General features: G+C 44.9%; 1 protein-coding gene across 1 annotated transcript in view; it reads right to left on the bottom strand.

Annotated features, from left to right (window-relative positions):
• LOC131275404 (collagen alpha-1(I) chain-like) overlaps positions 1 to 16618 on the bottom strand; it is a 53686-nt gene extending 37068 nt beyond the window's left edge. Inside the window, exons 1-2 of the mRNA XM_071218741.1 lie at positions 16509 to 16618; positions 15522 to 15890 (exon numbers count right to left, since the gene is read on the bottom strand). Coding sequence (XP_071074842.1) covers positions 15522 to 15890; positions 16509 to 16618 — 479 coding nt within the window. The remainder of the gene's footprint in view (positions 1 to 15521; positions 15891 to 16508) is intronic.
• Between the last annotated feature and the right edge of the window lie 367 nt (positions 16619 to 16985).

Genomic DNA, 16985 nt, shown 5'->3' with positions numbered 1-16985 from the left:
AAGGCCACCAAGCCCACTCAACTGGGAAAGAATAGCCTCTTCAACAAATGGTACCTGGACAATTGGATATCCATATGCAAAAGAATGAAAGCAGATTACCATCTCACACCTTATACAAAAATTGACTCGGGATGGATCAAAGACCTAAATATAAGAACCCAAACCATAAAGACCTTGGAAAACACTGTAGGGAAGCATCTACAGGACCTTGTAATAGGAAATGGCTTCATGAACTTCACACCCAAATCATGAGCAGCAAAAGAACAAATAGATAAATGGGACTCCCTCAAAATTAAAGCCTTTTGCACCTCAAAGGAGCTTGTCAAGAAAGTGAAAAGACAGCCTACCCAATAGGAGAAAATATTTGGTAAACCATATATCTGATAGGAGACTAATATCCTGCATATATAAAGAACTCATATCTTGAAAATAAAAAGTCAAACAACCCATTTTAAAAATAGGCAAGAGATCTGAACAGACATCTCTCCAAAGAAGAAATGCAAATGGCTAAAAAGCATATGAAAAAATGCTCAAAATCACTAGCTATTAGGGAAATGCAAATCAAAACTACAATAAGATACCATCTTACTTCCAAAAGACTGGCAGCTATCAAAAAAACAGAAGACTACAAGTGCTGGAGAGGATGTGGAGGACAGGGAACAGTCATCCACTGCTGGTGGGAATGCAGAAGGATTCAGCCATTCTGGGGGACAGTTCAGTGGTTTCTCAAATAACTAGCTATAGCTTTGCCATAGACCCAGAAGAACTGAAAACAAGGACACAAACCAATATATGCACACCAATGTTCATAGCAGATTTATTCACTGTGGCCAAAAATTGGAATCAACCCAAATGCCCATCAACAGATGAATGGATAAACAAAATGTGGCATATACATACAATGGACTACTACTCAGCTATAGAAAGGAATACAGTACATACACATGTGATAACATGGATGAATCTTGAGGACCTTATGTTGAGTGAAGCAACCCAGGCATTGCAGGACAAATACTACATGACCTGTCTGATATGAAGTAAGCAATCCAAGCTGTCTCAGAGAGCTAGATGGTGGATGATAGACTTAAAGGAAGTTGGAGAGGAGAGGAAGGTTGAGAGCTGTTGCCTACATGGGTGAAATCTATGATAAGCTGGAGGTATTTGTACACGGAAGGGATAAGTTGGGTGCATAGGAATAACTTTGTTTTGGGCTTTGTGGGCTTGAGGGGGGTTAGGGTTGGGAGGATGGGTCAGATGGCCCAAGGACTTGGGGGAGGGCTGGGGGTAACTTTTGAACATGGGAGATTGCCAGGTATGTGGTTGAAACCATAATGTTGAGAAAACTCTTTACATAATATAATAAGGATTAGCTGTTTAAGATGCTTAACGGGGGGCATCTGGCACAGGGGCAGGCTTCTAGGCAGTGTGTGAATGCTCATTTTGTCATAGTGTGTTATATCATTGGGTGGGGACCCATACAATGAGTGTGAAGGTGTTCCAACATCCTTGGAAGGACTGATGTTCCAAACAGAGGGAATTGTTTCTTGAGAGAATTGGTGGCTCCTTATGCATTAGGGCAGTCTAGTGTATCAAGCCCTCAGTATTGTTACAAGTAACTGTGAATCTGGTCCTTAAAGTAATGAAGATTGATTGTCACTGTGGGCCCTGAGTGGAGGGGGAGAGAGGTATAGAATATATGGAATCAGGGTAATTGGTGGGGAATGGAAGTGTTCCACAAGATCATGCAGTGATGTGCAATGATGGATATAGGACATGTTAAATTACACCAAAAATTATAAAAGTCTATAGGTTAAAATGTAAACCATAATGTAAACCATAAGGTAACTAAAAATTTAGAAAATTGTACAGTGTAAAATACAAACCATAATGTAAACCAAAATTTAACCATGTTTGAAATCTATGTTTCAATATCTGTACATCAGCTGCAGCAAATATAACATGAATATGAAAAAAGACCATTGCTGGATAAGGGGGAAAAAGGTTTAATGTTGGATATATGGGAGTACCTTATATTGTATATATGAATTAATGAGATCTAAAACTTCCGTGAAGACAAAATTAAAAATTAGAAAAAATTAAAAATAAAGGTTGTAGACACTGAGGAAGAAATGAAAGAAATTACCTTGCCACTGTACATACAGGGCAATACCTATTGCAGTGATGAAAGGCAAAATGTCTAAAATGAAGCTTTATAATGTTTTTCATTTTTAATACCCCAATTTATTTTTACTTTATTTTAGTTTTTAAAATTAGTATGTATTCTATTTCTAATCTTTAAACCCATCACTATATTTCATTTTATATTAATCGAATTTTGCAATATATTAGGCTTCATTTTTGAAGAAGTTTTGGACCACAGATGCATTTAACTATGGCAGGAGAGGAACACTTGTGTAGGGTGTTATTGGTGGGGGGTACATGGTTGGGAGGGATTTCTCCAGAGCATGAATATAAGGTACATAAAAATGTTTGGATATATGTTGTGTATTTTCATAGTAGTTACAGTTATAATTACAACTGAGGGAGTGCTGAGTTCCTAGCCAGGGGAGCTCTATCACATTCTCCAATGGAACAGCAACAATCCCCCAAGTGTAATGGTAAAGATCAACAAAGAAGGATGGTCCAACAATGAGCCCTTGATAGTGATGACTATGTTTATGAGCCTGTGTGCCTGAAATATGAAATAGGCCTAGAGCTGCAGGGTGCCTAAGGGTTACCTCCTGAGAGCCTCCATGTTGCTCAAAAGTGGCCATTCTCTAAGCCAAACTCAGCATGTAAATGCATTATCTTCCCCCCAGCATAGGACATGACTCCACCGGATGAGCCTCCCTGGCACCGAGGGATTACTACCAAGCACCAGCTGGTGATGTAACTAGAAAAAGACCTTGAATAAAAGGGTCAACTCAGACCAGCAGAATATCTCAGCCCACATGTTGGATCATGTGTTAAAAACTGCTTTTAACCTTGAATAAAAGGGGGAAATGGCAAAGACAAATGAGTTTATTTGGCTAAGAGTCTTCAAAAAAGAGTTGGGAGGTCATCAGAAGGGTCACTCTTACACACACCTCAGCAGGACCCCAGAGACAGCCAAAGTATATACAACCCCAGGTACTGGTTCTCCTGAAGGCTACAGAGACCCTCGGGTTCTCTGGTCACTGCAAATGGCTCTGGAATTCAGTGCTGTGTTGGTTCACCCTACTTTGGAATTTGTGTTCCCGAGTGTGATGGAGTTGGACTCAGATGTGACCTTTCTATACATGCCTCTTCTGTCATTTTTATTTAACCTGTGGTTGGTATTAGGGTTGGTGTGTACTCAGGAGACTTGAATCTCTAAATTGTCCATGTCCCAGCCAGGCCCTGAGCCTCAGCAGACTTGCAACTCCTATCCTCTGGTTCATTGGACTTACCAAGGCCAGCTAACTGTGAGATGAAAATGGTCAGCCACCACACCAGGGAACTGAGAGGGCTTACAACTGCAAACAGAAGAATTGCATACATCATTCATGTGGAATCTAAGCCCCCTCTCAATATAGAGGTGGAATGGACATCACCATCCCAGGTCCACAGGATGGAGTAATGAAATACGGATAAGAGTGGACTTACTGATATTTTTCTATGGAACTATTGTGACTAGTAATGAAAGAAATTGTAGTACTGATGTGGAGAAAGTGGCCACAGTAGCTGCTGAGGGCAGGGAGAGAGAAGAGATGTGCTATGGGGGCATTTTTGGGTCTTGAAGTTGTCCTAAATTATATTGCAGGGACAGATGCTGGACATTATATATCCCGCCATAATCCACTGAATGTACTGGGGGAGAGTGTAAACTACAATGTAAACTATTATCCATGTGGTGCAGCAGTGCTCTAGTATATGTTCACCAAATGCAATGAATGTGCCACAATGATGAAACAGGTTGAGAATGTGGGAGGAATGAGATGGGGGTGGATGGTATATGGGAACCTCTTATATTTTTTAATGTAACATTAAAAAAAATAAAGAGATCATATAAAAAAAATAAGTAGATGAGAGTGGACATTTGTAAAATCTTTTAGGTTAACCCATGCCTTTCCTGACTTCCCTCTGGACCAATGGGGGAGGGTTGTGTCAGAATGGAAGTCATATAGAAGCCAGGCAGAAGCAGCCACACTGCCCACACTAAGAGACCTGAGTCCTAGAGCTGTTGGAGGGCAGCTTTTCCTGAGGAAGTGCAGGAGACCTCATGCCACCTCTTTCCTTTCCTTCCCCTGACCCAAAAGTTGCTTCTGGGACAACTGCTTTCAGCCAGAAGTGAAGGTAGCCCCTTACCATGGAAAATCAAGTTCAGTGGGTCCCTGCTCTTCCACCAAGCAGAGCCTGGTCTGGGGGGATCTCTAGGCTGATGCATGAGTTCCTTGGCTACCTGGGTTTCTGGTTGGTCAAGAAGTCTCAGTGGAAAGTCCCTGTCATAGATTGAGTGAGATATGTGGGACTTGCTGAGTGACACTCATTGCATTCTAGGCCACTGGAAGCCCAAAGATAGAGGAAAAGTTCATCCTCTGCTGTATCAGATTGCAATATATTTACTGACAGAGCCAGATGCAGGACATTATACATACTGCCATAACCCACTGAATGGACTGGGAGAGAGTGTAAACTACAACATACACTCTAATCCATGCTGTGTGGCAATGCTAAAAAATGTATTCGTCAAATGCAATGAATGTACCACACTAATGACAGAAGTCATTGATATGGGAGGAGAGGGGGGTGTGGGGAGTGGGGTATATGGGAACGTCTTATATTTTTTATTGTAACATTTTGTGTGATTTATATATCTTTTAAAAAGATAATAAAGATTGGACCAAAAAAAAGGTGTGGCAGTTTGATATTATTTATGAATTCCAAAAATATTGATTATGTTTGTAAACTGGTCTGTTTCTCTGGGCATTATAACCCTTTGTATTAGATTTAGCTTAGATGCCTTTGATTAAATTATATTAAGATTAGGGCTTCGATTTGACCATATCATTAGGTCGTGCAAGGTTTATTCCTTGCCCCCTTGGTTAGCTATATAAAGGAATAATTAATCAAGAAAACAAGAGGGATAGATACATGGGAGAAGAAAGTAGAGGAATAGAGATGGCTCATTAGACATTGCAGAGGCCCCAGGAAGAGAAGAACCTAATAGTCTACAGCTGACCTTGGAAAGAGAACAGAGCAGCTGAGCCTGGAAAGACACGAGCCCCAGAGAGAAGCAAGCCTTATGCCAGTCTACAGCTGAGATCAGAAGAACCTCAGACAGCAGAGCCTTAAGAGGAAGGGAAAGGTTGAACCCATCTTGCTTCAACATGTGACAACAATCTTTGGGTGAGGAAGTACCTCTTCTAGTACCTTGAGTTTAGGCCCTCTTTAGGGCCTTGTAACTGTCAGCTTCTACCCTTTATAAAAGCCAACAGATTTCTGGTACTTTGCTTCAGCACCCCATAGACTGACTAATCAATAAGAAGTCATTCATTGCTCATGGGAATGTAAAGTGGTACAGACACTGTGAAAGATAATTTGGGAGTTCCTCAGGAATCTAAGTATAGAATTTTCATATGACTCACCTATCCTGCTAGTACATATATGTCCAGAATTGAAAGTAGTGGCTCAAACAGATATTTGAACACTGATGTTCATAGCAGCATTATTCACAATTGCCAAAAGGTGGAAACAACTCACATGTCCATCATCTGATGAATGGATAAACAGAAATGTGGTAGATACTACAATGGTTTATTATTAACCCATAAAAAGAATGAAGACCTACTGCATGTTCCTCCCCCTTTCTTCCTTCACCCTTCTCTTCCCCTTCTCTTCTTTCCTTTCCTTTCCTTCCCTCCCCTTCCTTCCCTCCCCCTTCCTTCCCTTCCCTTTCCTTCCCTCCTCCTTTCCTCCATTATTTCCTACCTTCTCCCTTCCCCTTTTCTTATTGCATCCCTCTCTCCCTTCCTTTTATTTGATTTTAGTGTAGACTCCCCACACCCACCCCTTCCTAATGTGCCTACACAGCACGCACACACCTGCAGGGGTAGAATCTAGGACTGGCTGGGGATGAGAGAAGAGCTTGTCAAATTATCAGGGTCTGATTAATGCAAAAGACTCTTGCTGGGGAAGGGTCTTCGGAGACCCAGCCCCATCTGGGTGGCCCTGGAAGCACTAGAGGCCAGATGCCCTCAGCTCCCTGGTGGCTGATGGAATGGAGAATGAAGAGGAACCATAGAGTCAGGTTCAAGGACCTGCTTACTCTTCCCCCACTGTGGATTTAAAGTGCCTTTAAGTTCATAAATCCCTTCCAGGCAAGTTAGGCAGATGGTTCCTGGTGGGCCAGGTGTCAGTGTGTGTTTATTTAAGGGAGGGAGCAGAGGCTGGAGAGCAAGTCTAGGGTCAGAGTGCAGGAGGAGTGTGCATGTGTGTGCATGTGGGAGGTGCAGGTCTGAATGACAAGACCTCAGGAACAGAGCTCCTGGATTCAACCGCAGGCTCCCTACACCCTGGCAAACAGTTCTGAAAGACAATTAAGTGAGAACAGAAGAGAGGACAGTGGAGGGAGGCAAGGGGTAACCACTAGTAGAGGGCTCCAACTGATGGGGCCCAGGGCTATGGTGATACCCTTGGCTGTCATCCATAGGGGTCAAGCTTTAGTGGCGGCTTCCATCCTGGGGTCACATATGGAGACCCACACTTCAAGCTCCAGCCCGGGCTGCAGAGCTACAGCTAGTGAAGCTGCCCTGGGGAGCCTCTTTCCCAGCACACAGGAGGCTGAGTGTCTGATAGAGGTGCTGGCCCCCTGACAGGGACCCTTGGCTCTTCTGCCAAGCCTCATTCACCCCCACAGGGCCTTGACAAGCCATAAGGAGCAGGGCAAGCACAGATGAGTGCCTCTATCCTACAGCCTGCCCTGTGGCTGGCTCTTGCTTCACAGAGAAGGAGCTCCAGGAGTGCTGTGCTGCTCTGGTTGTGTTCTCTAACCCTCTCCCAGGGTCCCTCATGCCTTTCATGAGCTGCTGTGGTGGGCAGCTGGAAGGGCTTCCTACCACCATCAGCCAGAGACTGCACCTGGCAGGAGAGTGCACACCCAGGGCCACTGGGCACCAGGCTCTGCTTTCTGGAGAGGGAGCTGGGCAGGATCTGCTTCCCTGAAGTCTGCAATGCCCCTTCCCCCAAACTCCAAATGCAAACCCTTCCTCACAATGGGAAGCAGTGTGTTAGAAAGAAAGCTGTACCTGAAAGAGAATAAACGCTCACCTAATTGTGGAGAAAAGAGTTTATTTACTATCTTGCAAGAATGAGCACACAACCAAAATATGATGACTGGCTGGCATGCTGAATGGCAGAACACAGCAAAATTTATTCCCCGAGTATAGCACACAGATCCCTCCCCTGTTTCTCCATGGCTGGGTACTCCAGAGGTTATAGCCTATCCGAGAGGTCTAACTCATGCTAGTCCCATTCCCCACATTCTGGTGACCCTGGCCTTTACTTATTTCTATCCATATAAGGAATTGGTGCCAATCTTAGGCTTCTATCAGTGACCTTTCCCACCTCCTCCTCTTCTAACCACGTTACTGGTTTGAGCTAGTTTTGAACCTGACTGAGACATTTAATTTCTATTTCCCCGATGCCAAGTCACTTTTATGTGAAAGCTAAACTTAACGCTTTCCTTACAATTTCCCCATTCTTTCTTTAAGACTCTTAGTTTTCACATTCTAGTTTTTAAATTTAAGAGCTTTCTCACATTCTTCATCATAGGGATCTTCTTCTTTAAGAGGGCACAAGTTGTTCTGTTTATATTGTCTAGGCATTTGCTTGGTTACAGTGGTCTCAGTGAGTTTTTGGGCTAACTCTTGGGCATATGGGATGATACAACATCCAACTGCTGTGAGCACCCTAGTTACAGCTAAAATGGAAGTCAAGACAGACAGTGCAACCCCTTTCCATTTCCCAAACCAGTGAGGTTATATAGGCCAATACTTGATAAAAAATGACCTTTTTTCCCCCCAGTTTGTATAGTTTGAGGCATATATAACAACATATTATTATTACTCCCCCCTTTTTGGATTGTGGGGCAGTTGGGATTTTAACTCATAATTTCAATGTCTGCTTTGGTTCTGCTGTTAGCATTTTAACTGGACCTGGGGCCACAACTCACAGTGTTGAATTTAAACTTACTCTATTGTTGTAAAGATTCATTTTCTAGGTAGAAAATGACAGCTGGCTGGTTACAAGAGTTCTGATGCAGTGCCTGTGGCAGTGAAAGCATACTTTGCCCTTTCTAAGAGGAGGGGGCCAACGTTCCAGTCATTGGAGTGAGCCTGAGGGACGCTCATGGGTGATGTCCATGAGCCAATGGTGATAACAGGCAGTTGGAACTGCTGGGCTAGGCTCTACAAGGTCTGGTACCCATGATGCTTGCCTTTCTGCTGGAACCACTCTGCTGCTTCTCAGGTCTCAGTGGTATGGCTCTGGAGCTTCATGAAGGCATCTGCCTCAACATTGCTGAGAGGAGTGTTAGAGGAGTGGGCAGGGACATGACACAGTTACTTGCAGCTGCTGGCAGGTGTCCCAGATGTCTTCCACAGATCTCTCCCCCACAGAGAGTGATTCACAACAGTCCATTGTTTCTGTCTTGTTTTTAGAATTTGCAATCCACCCCTGGATAGGGATGGCAGGCTTCAGAGTGCCTGGATACTATGGGGTGAAGCCTTTCACTCGCAACAGGGCTTTGTATGCTGCACACAATTGCCTTTTTTTAAAAAAGGGGCTATATTTGTACTTTTTCCCCTTCCCACAATTGTGACTAAAACCCAGGGGAATTTGTTTAGAATATTGTCTTTACCACAAACCCTACCCAAAGCCAATATTGGTGCTGACCACATCCAACTCACAGGGTAAGTCAAGGTCCACACCCCACTACTGCTTAAGCCTGTGCCACTGCCCTCTTTGCTTCTTTAAAAGCAGCCTGCTGGAGGTCCTCCTATTCCTATGGATTAACTTTCCCAACTAACACATACAATGGCTTTAATATCTGAGCTAAATAACGGTTGAAAGGTCTTCAGAAGTGTAACAATATTACAAGCTCCATTAACAAGAGAAAACACTGTACTTTATCGATTACAGCAGAGGGTGTAGTTTTTGTCTTACCCAGCCAAACAACATTTAGGAATTTAATAGAACAACAGGGACCTTGCAGCTTGTCCCAATTGTTTGCCTACTGCAGGCCCTTGAGATGTGATATGATTGTTTTTGATGCTTCTTTGAATTCTGAAAAAAAAGGATAACTGGTTAACATAATATCATCAATAGGGTTACAGCCACAGGTTTCTTCCATGCAGCCAGATTCTTTGCTACCAAGCCAGGACAGGTGATTGGGCTATACACACAGTCTTGGGGAAGCACTGCAAAATCCACTGTCGGCTTGTTCACATGTGCATTCAGGCTGGCTTGACTTGCCTAAGCAGATATTAAAGAAAGCCTTAGCAAGTTCTAAAACAAAGTGATAGTGACATAACTGGAATCTTTTACTTACACACATTTTAATTAACAAAGGACTGAAGAATCCCTTTTAATTTTATAACACTTTCAAACACTCTCCATTCAATTTATAACATATTAAATGAACTTAACTATTTTATTACTTTGCTTTTTTTTAAGGTAAAAGAACAAATATTTTGCAATAGTTTGAAATAAAAAGATACTTTTCAGGATTTGACTTTGAGAAAGCAGCTTTGAACATTATGTTTCTTTAAAAGTTACCATTTGTTTTATTTTAAACAACCAAGAAAATGTTAAGGTTAAGGCCCAAGAAGTGATCTTGATAAAACAGACTTTCTTCTTTGTATACTGATAATTCAGGAGAAAAACTCTACGAATTTTCACTAAAACAAACCAATGACCTAAGAAACTCTGAGAAAGAACAAAATTTTAACTTTGTGTCTGTATACTATTTGATACTAAAGCTTTTAAAACTTTATAGATAGACCCATCAAATCTTACTTAACTTTGACCACAAAAAATCCTTTCCTGCCCACTTTCTGAAGTTTCTGTATTCATTTAGGTTTTGTAACACATATTACTCTTTCTTAATAACCAGTCATTTTATCATAGGACAAAAATTATTTTCTGTTTCCTTAATAATAAAAGCACATTCTATACACCCTATGTACATAAGTCATCAAAATGATTTTGGAAACTGTCTCCAAGCAAATCTCTTACAACATACAATTACCATCAACACTAAAAAACTTGTCAGAATAATGATTTAATTTGGTTATATGAAAATATAACTTTTCTTTTTTTAAAAATACCCAGTAGCATGCAACACTAGAAAGAGGCTTTTAGAGGCAAGTTGGCAGGGGAGGCTGGCTGCTAACAAGTTTTCCTGTTATGAAGTTACTTTTTGTTATTATCAACTCAGTCTCCGTTTTATAATGACTTCTTGGATTAGCCATTTAAATGCTTTGGTTTAAACAATGCTTTTACAAATTCCCTACAACTATCCATAACCACTTAGTCTATAATCATTTCATCTCAAGACATATTTCACTTTCACAGAAAACATTCTCTTAAACAAACTTACCAAATTTCAGTAGAACTCTTTTAAGAATTTTCATTGATCAGTTTAATATTACCATCCTGATGTATCAAAATATACACTGACATTGAACAAACACAAAAAGAATTATGACACCCAACAGAGACATAAAGTTTACTAAGCTGACCCATAACTCTTACTCCTTTGCTATGCCTGACTTCAAGGCCTCCATCATTTCACTTCTGAGTCTAACAGCCCTTGCCCTGGGAGGGGAGGGGGATTATAGGGAGGAGGAAATCTCAAGAAGGAGTCCCAGGTTTTAGCTTCTATAGACTTAGTTTCTGGTCTGCAGTTTTAGTTTTCATGGGATAAAGAGTGGTCTTTTCCCCCTTCAACTAGCACATGGCTTAGAAAAGGGTTTCTTTTCATTAACATAAAGTTCAAGGTTGCCACAGAGCCAATCCTCATCTGTCCCATATCTTGGTCAAAATACATCAGGTGATCATTTCCTTTTTGTCCTTTCCCTTGATCTGGTCATTATTGGTCCAATGTTTCAACATCCTTCCTAATGGACTATCTGGAGGAAGTCCCGGGGGACCCTAGAGATACCAACTTTCTATTTCCCTGGCTGGCCAACTGCCCCTATTCCACATTCTGAGTCTTATTTGGGTTTCTTTCTCTCAGATCCTTTTGTTTCATCCACCTCCAGCCCTTTCCCTCACAGGAGAAGGGAAATGTGAATTGGTACTCCACACTCGCTTCGTGCAGTATGTTGTGCATATCAGACACACACAGCCAACCTCAGACTCATCAGAATTTCCTGATCAAGCAATACTTAATATTCCTTTTTCTTACCCTGGTCTGTGCATAGAGTTGCCTGGTCAATGAGGCAGGTTTTCCCATCCCCTTTTCTAGTCCACCGTCAGCAGATCTAAACATCTTATCTCATGTGCTTCTAGCTCTCAGAGGAGGGCCCCCAATGGCAGAGTCCAAGACCACTCGATCCATAGGACATGCCTTCCCCTTGTCCACCCTGGGGACCCCCTTCCTAAGCTTCAGATCCAAGACAAGCCCCCAAAGTTGGTAGAAAAAAAGCTGTACCAGAAAGAGAATAAACACTCACCCAATTGTGGTGGAGAAAAGAGTTTATTTACTATCTTGCTAGAATGAGCACACAACCAAAGTATGATGGCTGGCTGGTGCTCCGGATGGCAGAATGTAGCAAAATTTATTCCCTAAGCTTAGCACGTGGATCCCTCCCCTGTTTCTCCATTGGCAGGGTACCCCAGAGTTTACAGTCTATCCAAGAGATCTAACTAACCCACACAAGCCTCATTCCCCACATTCGGGTAACCCTGGCCTTTACTTATTTCTATTCATATAAGGAATTGGTACCAATTTTAGACTTATGTCAGAGGCTTTCCCCCCCGCCCCCTTCTAACTGCAGCACTGGTTTGAGCTACTTTTGAACCTGACAGAGACATTTAGTTTCCATTTCTCCGATTCCAAGTCACTTTTATGTGACAGCTAAACTTAACATTTTCCTTACAAGTGTAAGAGTGGGGATGACCCAGTGCCTCCACGCCCACAGGCAGGAAAACAGGGCAAAGCCCAAGTTCAAAGCTGGGTTTTGAAGGAGAACAAGCCCATCATGAGGCCTCTAGATGCAGGGATGCAACTTACAATCCTTGTCATAGCCCCTACCATACAAATAATTATTTTTCTTTCCCCATTAAAAAGCAAGCTTTAGTTTATGCATGATTTTTCTGTAAACTTATAATTTCTCTAATTTTTTTTAAAAGTAAGCTTTGGGAGAGCTGGGATTTAATTTTTTTTCTGCTGTCTCCAGCACCTACAAGGTCCCAATATAAACTGCTGAATGAATGAAGGCATGAACTAGGCAGCATTATCCTCCCATTTCAAAGATGATGACGTTGGGGGTAGAGATGAGTTAATTAACTCACCCATGAGCATCCCTCCTAGCCTTAGGCTTTTAGGGAAAGAGTGTTTACCAACAACCATTACTCTCTGGAAGTTCTTCTACTGGTCTGACCTGCTTCCTACACTGAAGTGTGAATGTTTCTAGTTGAGGGTGCCATCTTGGAGGGAAAATCTTCCCCCTCTGCACCAAGTAATAGGAACTGCCTCCACTGTCTGTCTATCTTTTACTGTGTGGAAGAGTAGGGAGACTTTAAATGATTTTAGCTGTAGAGCCCACAATTATTCTCCCTCTCTCTGATCTGGATGTTAATGTATTAGTTAGAGCTTTGCCTTCTAGGCTAGAAATTGGTTTCCCCCACCCTTCTGAAATCATACATCCAGATAGAGCAGTGCTCATTAAAGTAAGATTATGAGAGAAGACTATGGAAGAGGTATGTATTCTTTTGAAAATGGTTAGTAAATTGGAACTACCCCAATTATTATCTTGTTCATCACATGGGGCTGAATTACTCTGCCTGGGACAGGAGTCTTAGCCATTGCTCTGCACAACTCACATTTCATAAATATTGTATGCACATGATATTCTCAGCCATCTGCTTCGCTGGTGGCTGAGCACATTTTCTCACTTACTGGTTGACTGCAGTGAGAGGGTGGCCAACCTGCGCACCTGCCCCCAAGCCCAGGATGCCGGCCTTTGTGAGGCTCTGCTGATACCACGTGCCTCAGGCTCACTCCCACAGATGTGTGCCAGGCTTGAGGCGACCTCCTTCCTGGGCAAACACCCAGGCTACGGCCACTGCAAAGTCTCACCGGGCAGCATCCTGGAAAGTGTGCTGTGGCACTGTGCAAAGGGAACATTCTGGAATGGGTTTGTGGAGGTTGACAGAGGAAAGGTGCATCTGTCCCGGGTCTGGGCTTGGTGTGGGCATCTGGGTGCTGTCCTGGGCTGGGCTGGGAGGTGCTGCCTCTGCCTTTCAGGGACGGGCAGTCAGAGCACAAGCTGCTGCCCGGAGGCTTGGCCCTTCTTTTCCACTCACCCCGGTGCGTCTGGCCAGAGCTCCTCCCTCAGACCACTTCATTTCCCTAAAAGCCCACTTCTTTTGTAGACACAACGAAGCCTACTTGGTAAAGAGTGGGGACCTCAGAGTGAGAGGAGAGTCTAAACCTCACCTTGCTGTTTCCCCATCGTGTGATCCTGGGCAGGTGGTTTAACCACGCTGTCCCGATTTCCCCACCTGTAAAATGGCTCTAGTAATAACAAAACCTAGCCCATGGAGCTGTGGTGAGTTAAGACTTAGAACAACGCCCAGCATAATGTAAGTCCTCAGTAAATGCCAGCCACTATTTTATTGCAGAGGTACTTTGGGTCTCTTCCCGTAAATCTCAGCATCTCCCACCACAGAACATACCAGAGTACTTGTGCTAGATGCTAATTCTAAGCTGGAGGCAAGCAGATGAACAACGAGGGTCAGATGTTCTTTGAGTGCTCACAGTGTGACCCACACCACATGTAACAGAGGGTATTTCATTCCAGTCTCACAATCCTTGGAAGCATACATACTATTGTGCCCATTGCACAGTTGAGGAAGGTGAGGCTCAAAGCATTTTAAATAACAGAGTCTATGTTGCTGCCTTGTTTAAAACACTCAGTTTACCATTTGTTTTAGGATGATATCCAAAATCCTGAAATGGCCCATAAACCCTCCATACCCAGTTCCTCATCCACTCTTGGTTCATCCCCTGATCACTCTTGACATTCCTACCAAGCTGGCCTCTTCTCTGTCCTCTGATATATCACAGCCCTTCCTTCTGCAGGGCCTTTGCACGTGCTCTTCCTTCTGCCTGGACTTGCCCTTTCTGCCTGATTAATTCCTATGTATCCCTCAGGTCTCAACTTCCATTTCCCCAGAGAAGCCTTCTTGAGCCCCCAAAGCAGGTCAGCCCTCTCCGCACCCCCCCTCTGCAATATATGCTTTCAAAAGAATCTGTATGTCATCCTCATAGCACCTCTTACAACCGTAAATACTCAACTCTGTTTGCTGTTTGTCTCATGAAAGCACAAGCTCCACAGGGGCAGGATCTGAATCAATCAAAAGGGGCTGGGCTATGCAGAAGAAAGCAGTAAACCCCAAATCTCATGATCCTTTCTCACACTGCATGTCCCATGGGGGTCAGCAGAGGGTTCTGCTCCACTTTGTCACCCCGGGGTCCAGGACAGTGGCGGCTTTGTGGCCGTGTAGCTGCACCATCTGGGGCACCCAGTCTTCCTAGGGACAGCAGCAGAGGCCCAAATACTGAAGAATCACATGTGGGCAGGGAAAACAGAGTCTCAGCCCAGGGTGACCTACATCCCTTCTGCCCAATTTCACTGACAGGACTAGTCACATACTCTGCCAGAAGGCAAGGGGGCTGGGAAATACAGAGGAGTAAAAGGATCGCTGGTCTCCACAGGGACCAGACCTCTTCTGACCTGTTGCCTTGCACGCTCTGTGCACCTAGCACATTGCCCAGCACATAGTCGGAGCCCTAGAGTATATGATGACTGAATGACTCTGTCAGTGTAGGTCAGTCAAGGTCACACAGTGGTGGAGCATACTTTTGGACCAAGATCCTTCCAATTTCAAAAGCTTTGTCCCCCCAGCTTCATAGAATATTTTTTTCTCAGTATGTAGAGAACAGAGTATCATGCACTTAGGCACTTAATACATTTTTCCTGATAAAGGTGATGAAAGTTGCAGGTCCTCCGATCAGCCTTGCAATCAGCCATTCATCCACCCACCTAAGACAAGCGGTAATTCAAATTCAGCTAACATTTTTTTTTTAAATGGGGGAAAAATGGTTTATTTGTTTCTTTGTAGCTGCATCATTTGGGGAAGAATAAAGTGGGAGAAAGAATCAAATCTCTTTGGCAGGAAGGCTCAAGTTTCCCAGAATCCCATGTTCCTCCCTTCTCCAGGTACTGGGGGTGGGGTGGGGGCGCGATAAAGCTAATGAGTAGAAAAGGCACTGGTGGGCTATGTCTCGGGCCTGCGGGAAGGAAGGGCTGGGCCGGGCTTGGCACCAGGCTTGGCCTCTGGTCCGTTCCCTTCCCTTTTTTAGCTTTGGCCTTGGCTTGGTCACCCGGATGGTCTCCTGGCACTGGGCGTTGTAGCTCGCCTTCTTCAGGGTGCCTGCGCCCCCATCACACGCCCCCCAGCTCTCCAACTTGTCCTTGCAGTCCGCTCCAAGCTCCTTCTTCCAGCTGCATGGCACCCTGCACCGGATACGCTGCGTCTGGGCCCCGCAGGTGCCCTCGCGCAGTCCTTGCTGCTGGGGGTGCAGGGCCCCCAGCTCCACTCCCCGCGCTCGCTCCCCGGGCCGCCCTTCTTCACCTTGTCTGCGCGGGGAACAGGGTTCAGGACGCGGGGCACGGGGCACTCACTCCAGGACCCCCTTTCTGGGGTTCCAGTTTCGGAACCCAGGCGGCCAACCCCGAGGTGGTAGGGTCTCACTGGGTCTCACTTGCCTTCCCCAGCCTCCACTCCCCCCGTACACACACACACACCTTTCTTTCTGGCCGCCGCGGAGGTGAGCTGCCCGCTCAGCTCCGCTCCCTCCCCGCCAGGCCGGTCAGCTCACCTTCCTTAAGTGCCTACTCTGCTTGGGCCTGCGATCTTGGCTGATGAGGTGAACACAGCTCTTCCTGCTCAACAAATGAGGGTCCCGCCCACCAGGGGTAATGCCTAATTCGAAAGGCAGGTTTGCTGCTTTCAGTCCAATGCCTTTTCCTCTGTAGCAGTCAGTTTCTCACACTTGCCTGCGCACTAGAAGCGCCTAGAGGATGACTTCTTACAATGCAGATCTCTGGGCCCCACCCCCAGGGTTTTCCATTCCGGGGTTCCAGGGGGTTTTGGAACCACCCACCCACCGGCACGCATGCCTGGCGAATGGCCACCAGCTCCTCCGTGGTAACTTGGCCCGGGTGTCTGGGGGAGGGAGGGGACAGGAACACCACCTCCGGGGGGCTGGTGTTTGGTGCTTCTCGGGGAGGCGGCCTGCACTCGGAGTCTGTAAAATGAGGGGTTTGCACAGGACGACTTCTAAGGTCCTTGGCGGCGCCGACATTCTGTATGATTGAATGAACCAAACCAAAGCTACAGATTCCATTTACGTTTCTTCCTAGGCGGGGAGTGGTACAGACTAGAAGTGGTAGAGCAGCAAGTACCCAAGGTGGCCAAGGAGCCACGGAGCCCTCACGCTGTGCTCAGCACATTGCAGGGCTGTGGGGCATCTGGGAGGAGGGTAAGGTGTGACCGCTGCTCTCAGCCCCACAGCCTGCTGTGGAGAGGAAGCGCACAGGAGGGGAAAGTGTCAGGACTGATCCAAGTGCTCTCTCTGGTGTGAGTCTGTTTAGGGGCTACCCACGGGGGTTCAGGGAGCCCCAGGGACAAGGAAGGACCCCTGAAGCCTAGAAGTCTACAATCACCAAGAG

The sequence above is a fragment of the Dasypus novemcinctus genome, chromosome 2, assembly GCF_030445035.2.
Source record: "Dasypus novemcinctus isolate mDasNov1 chromosome 2, mDasNov1.1.hap2, whole genome shotgun sequence".
Taxonomy (NCBI): Eukaryota; Metazoa; Chordata; class Mammalia; order Cingulata; family Dasypodidae; genus Dasypus; species Dasypus novemcinctus.
This window is presented reverse-complemented; position numbering and strand designations above follow the sequence as displayed.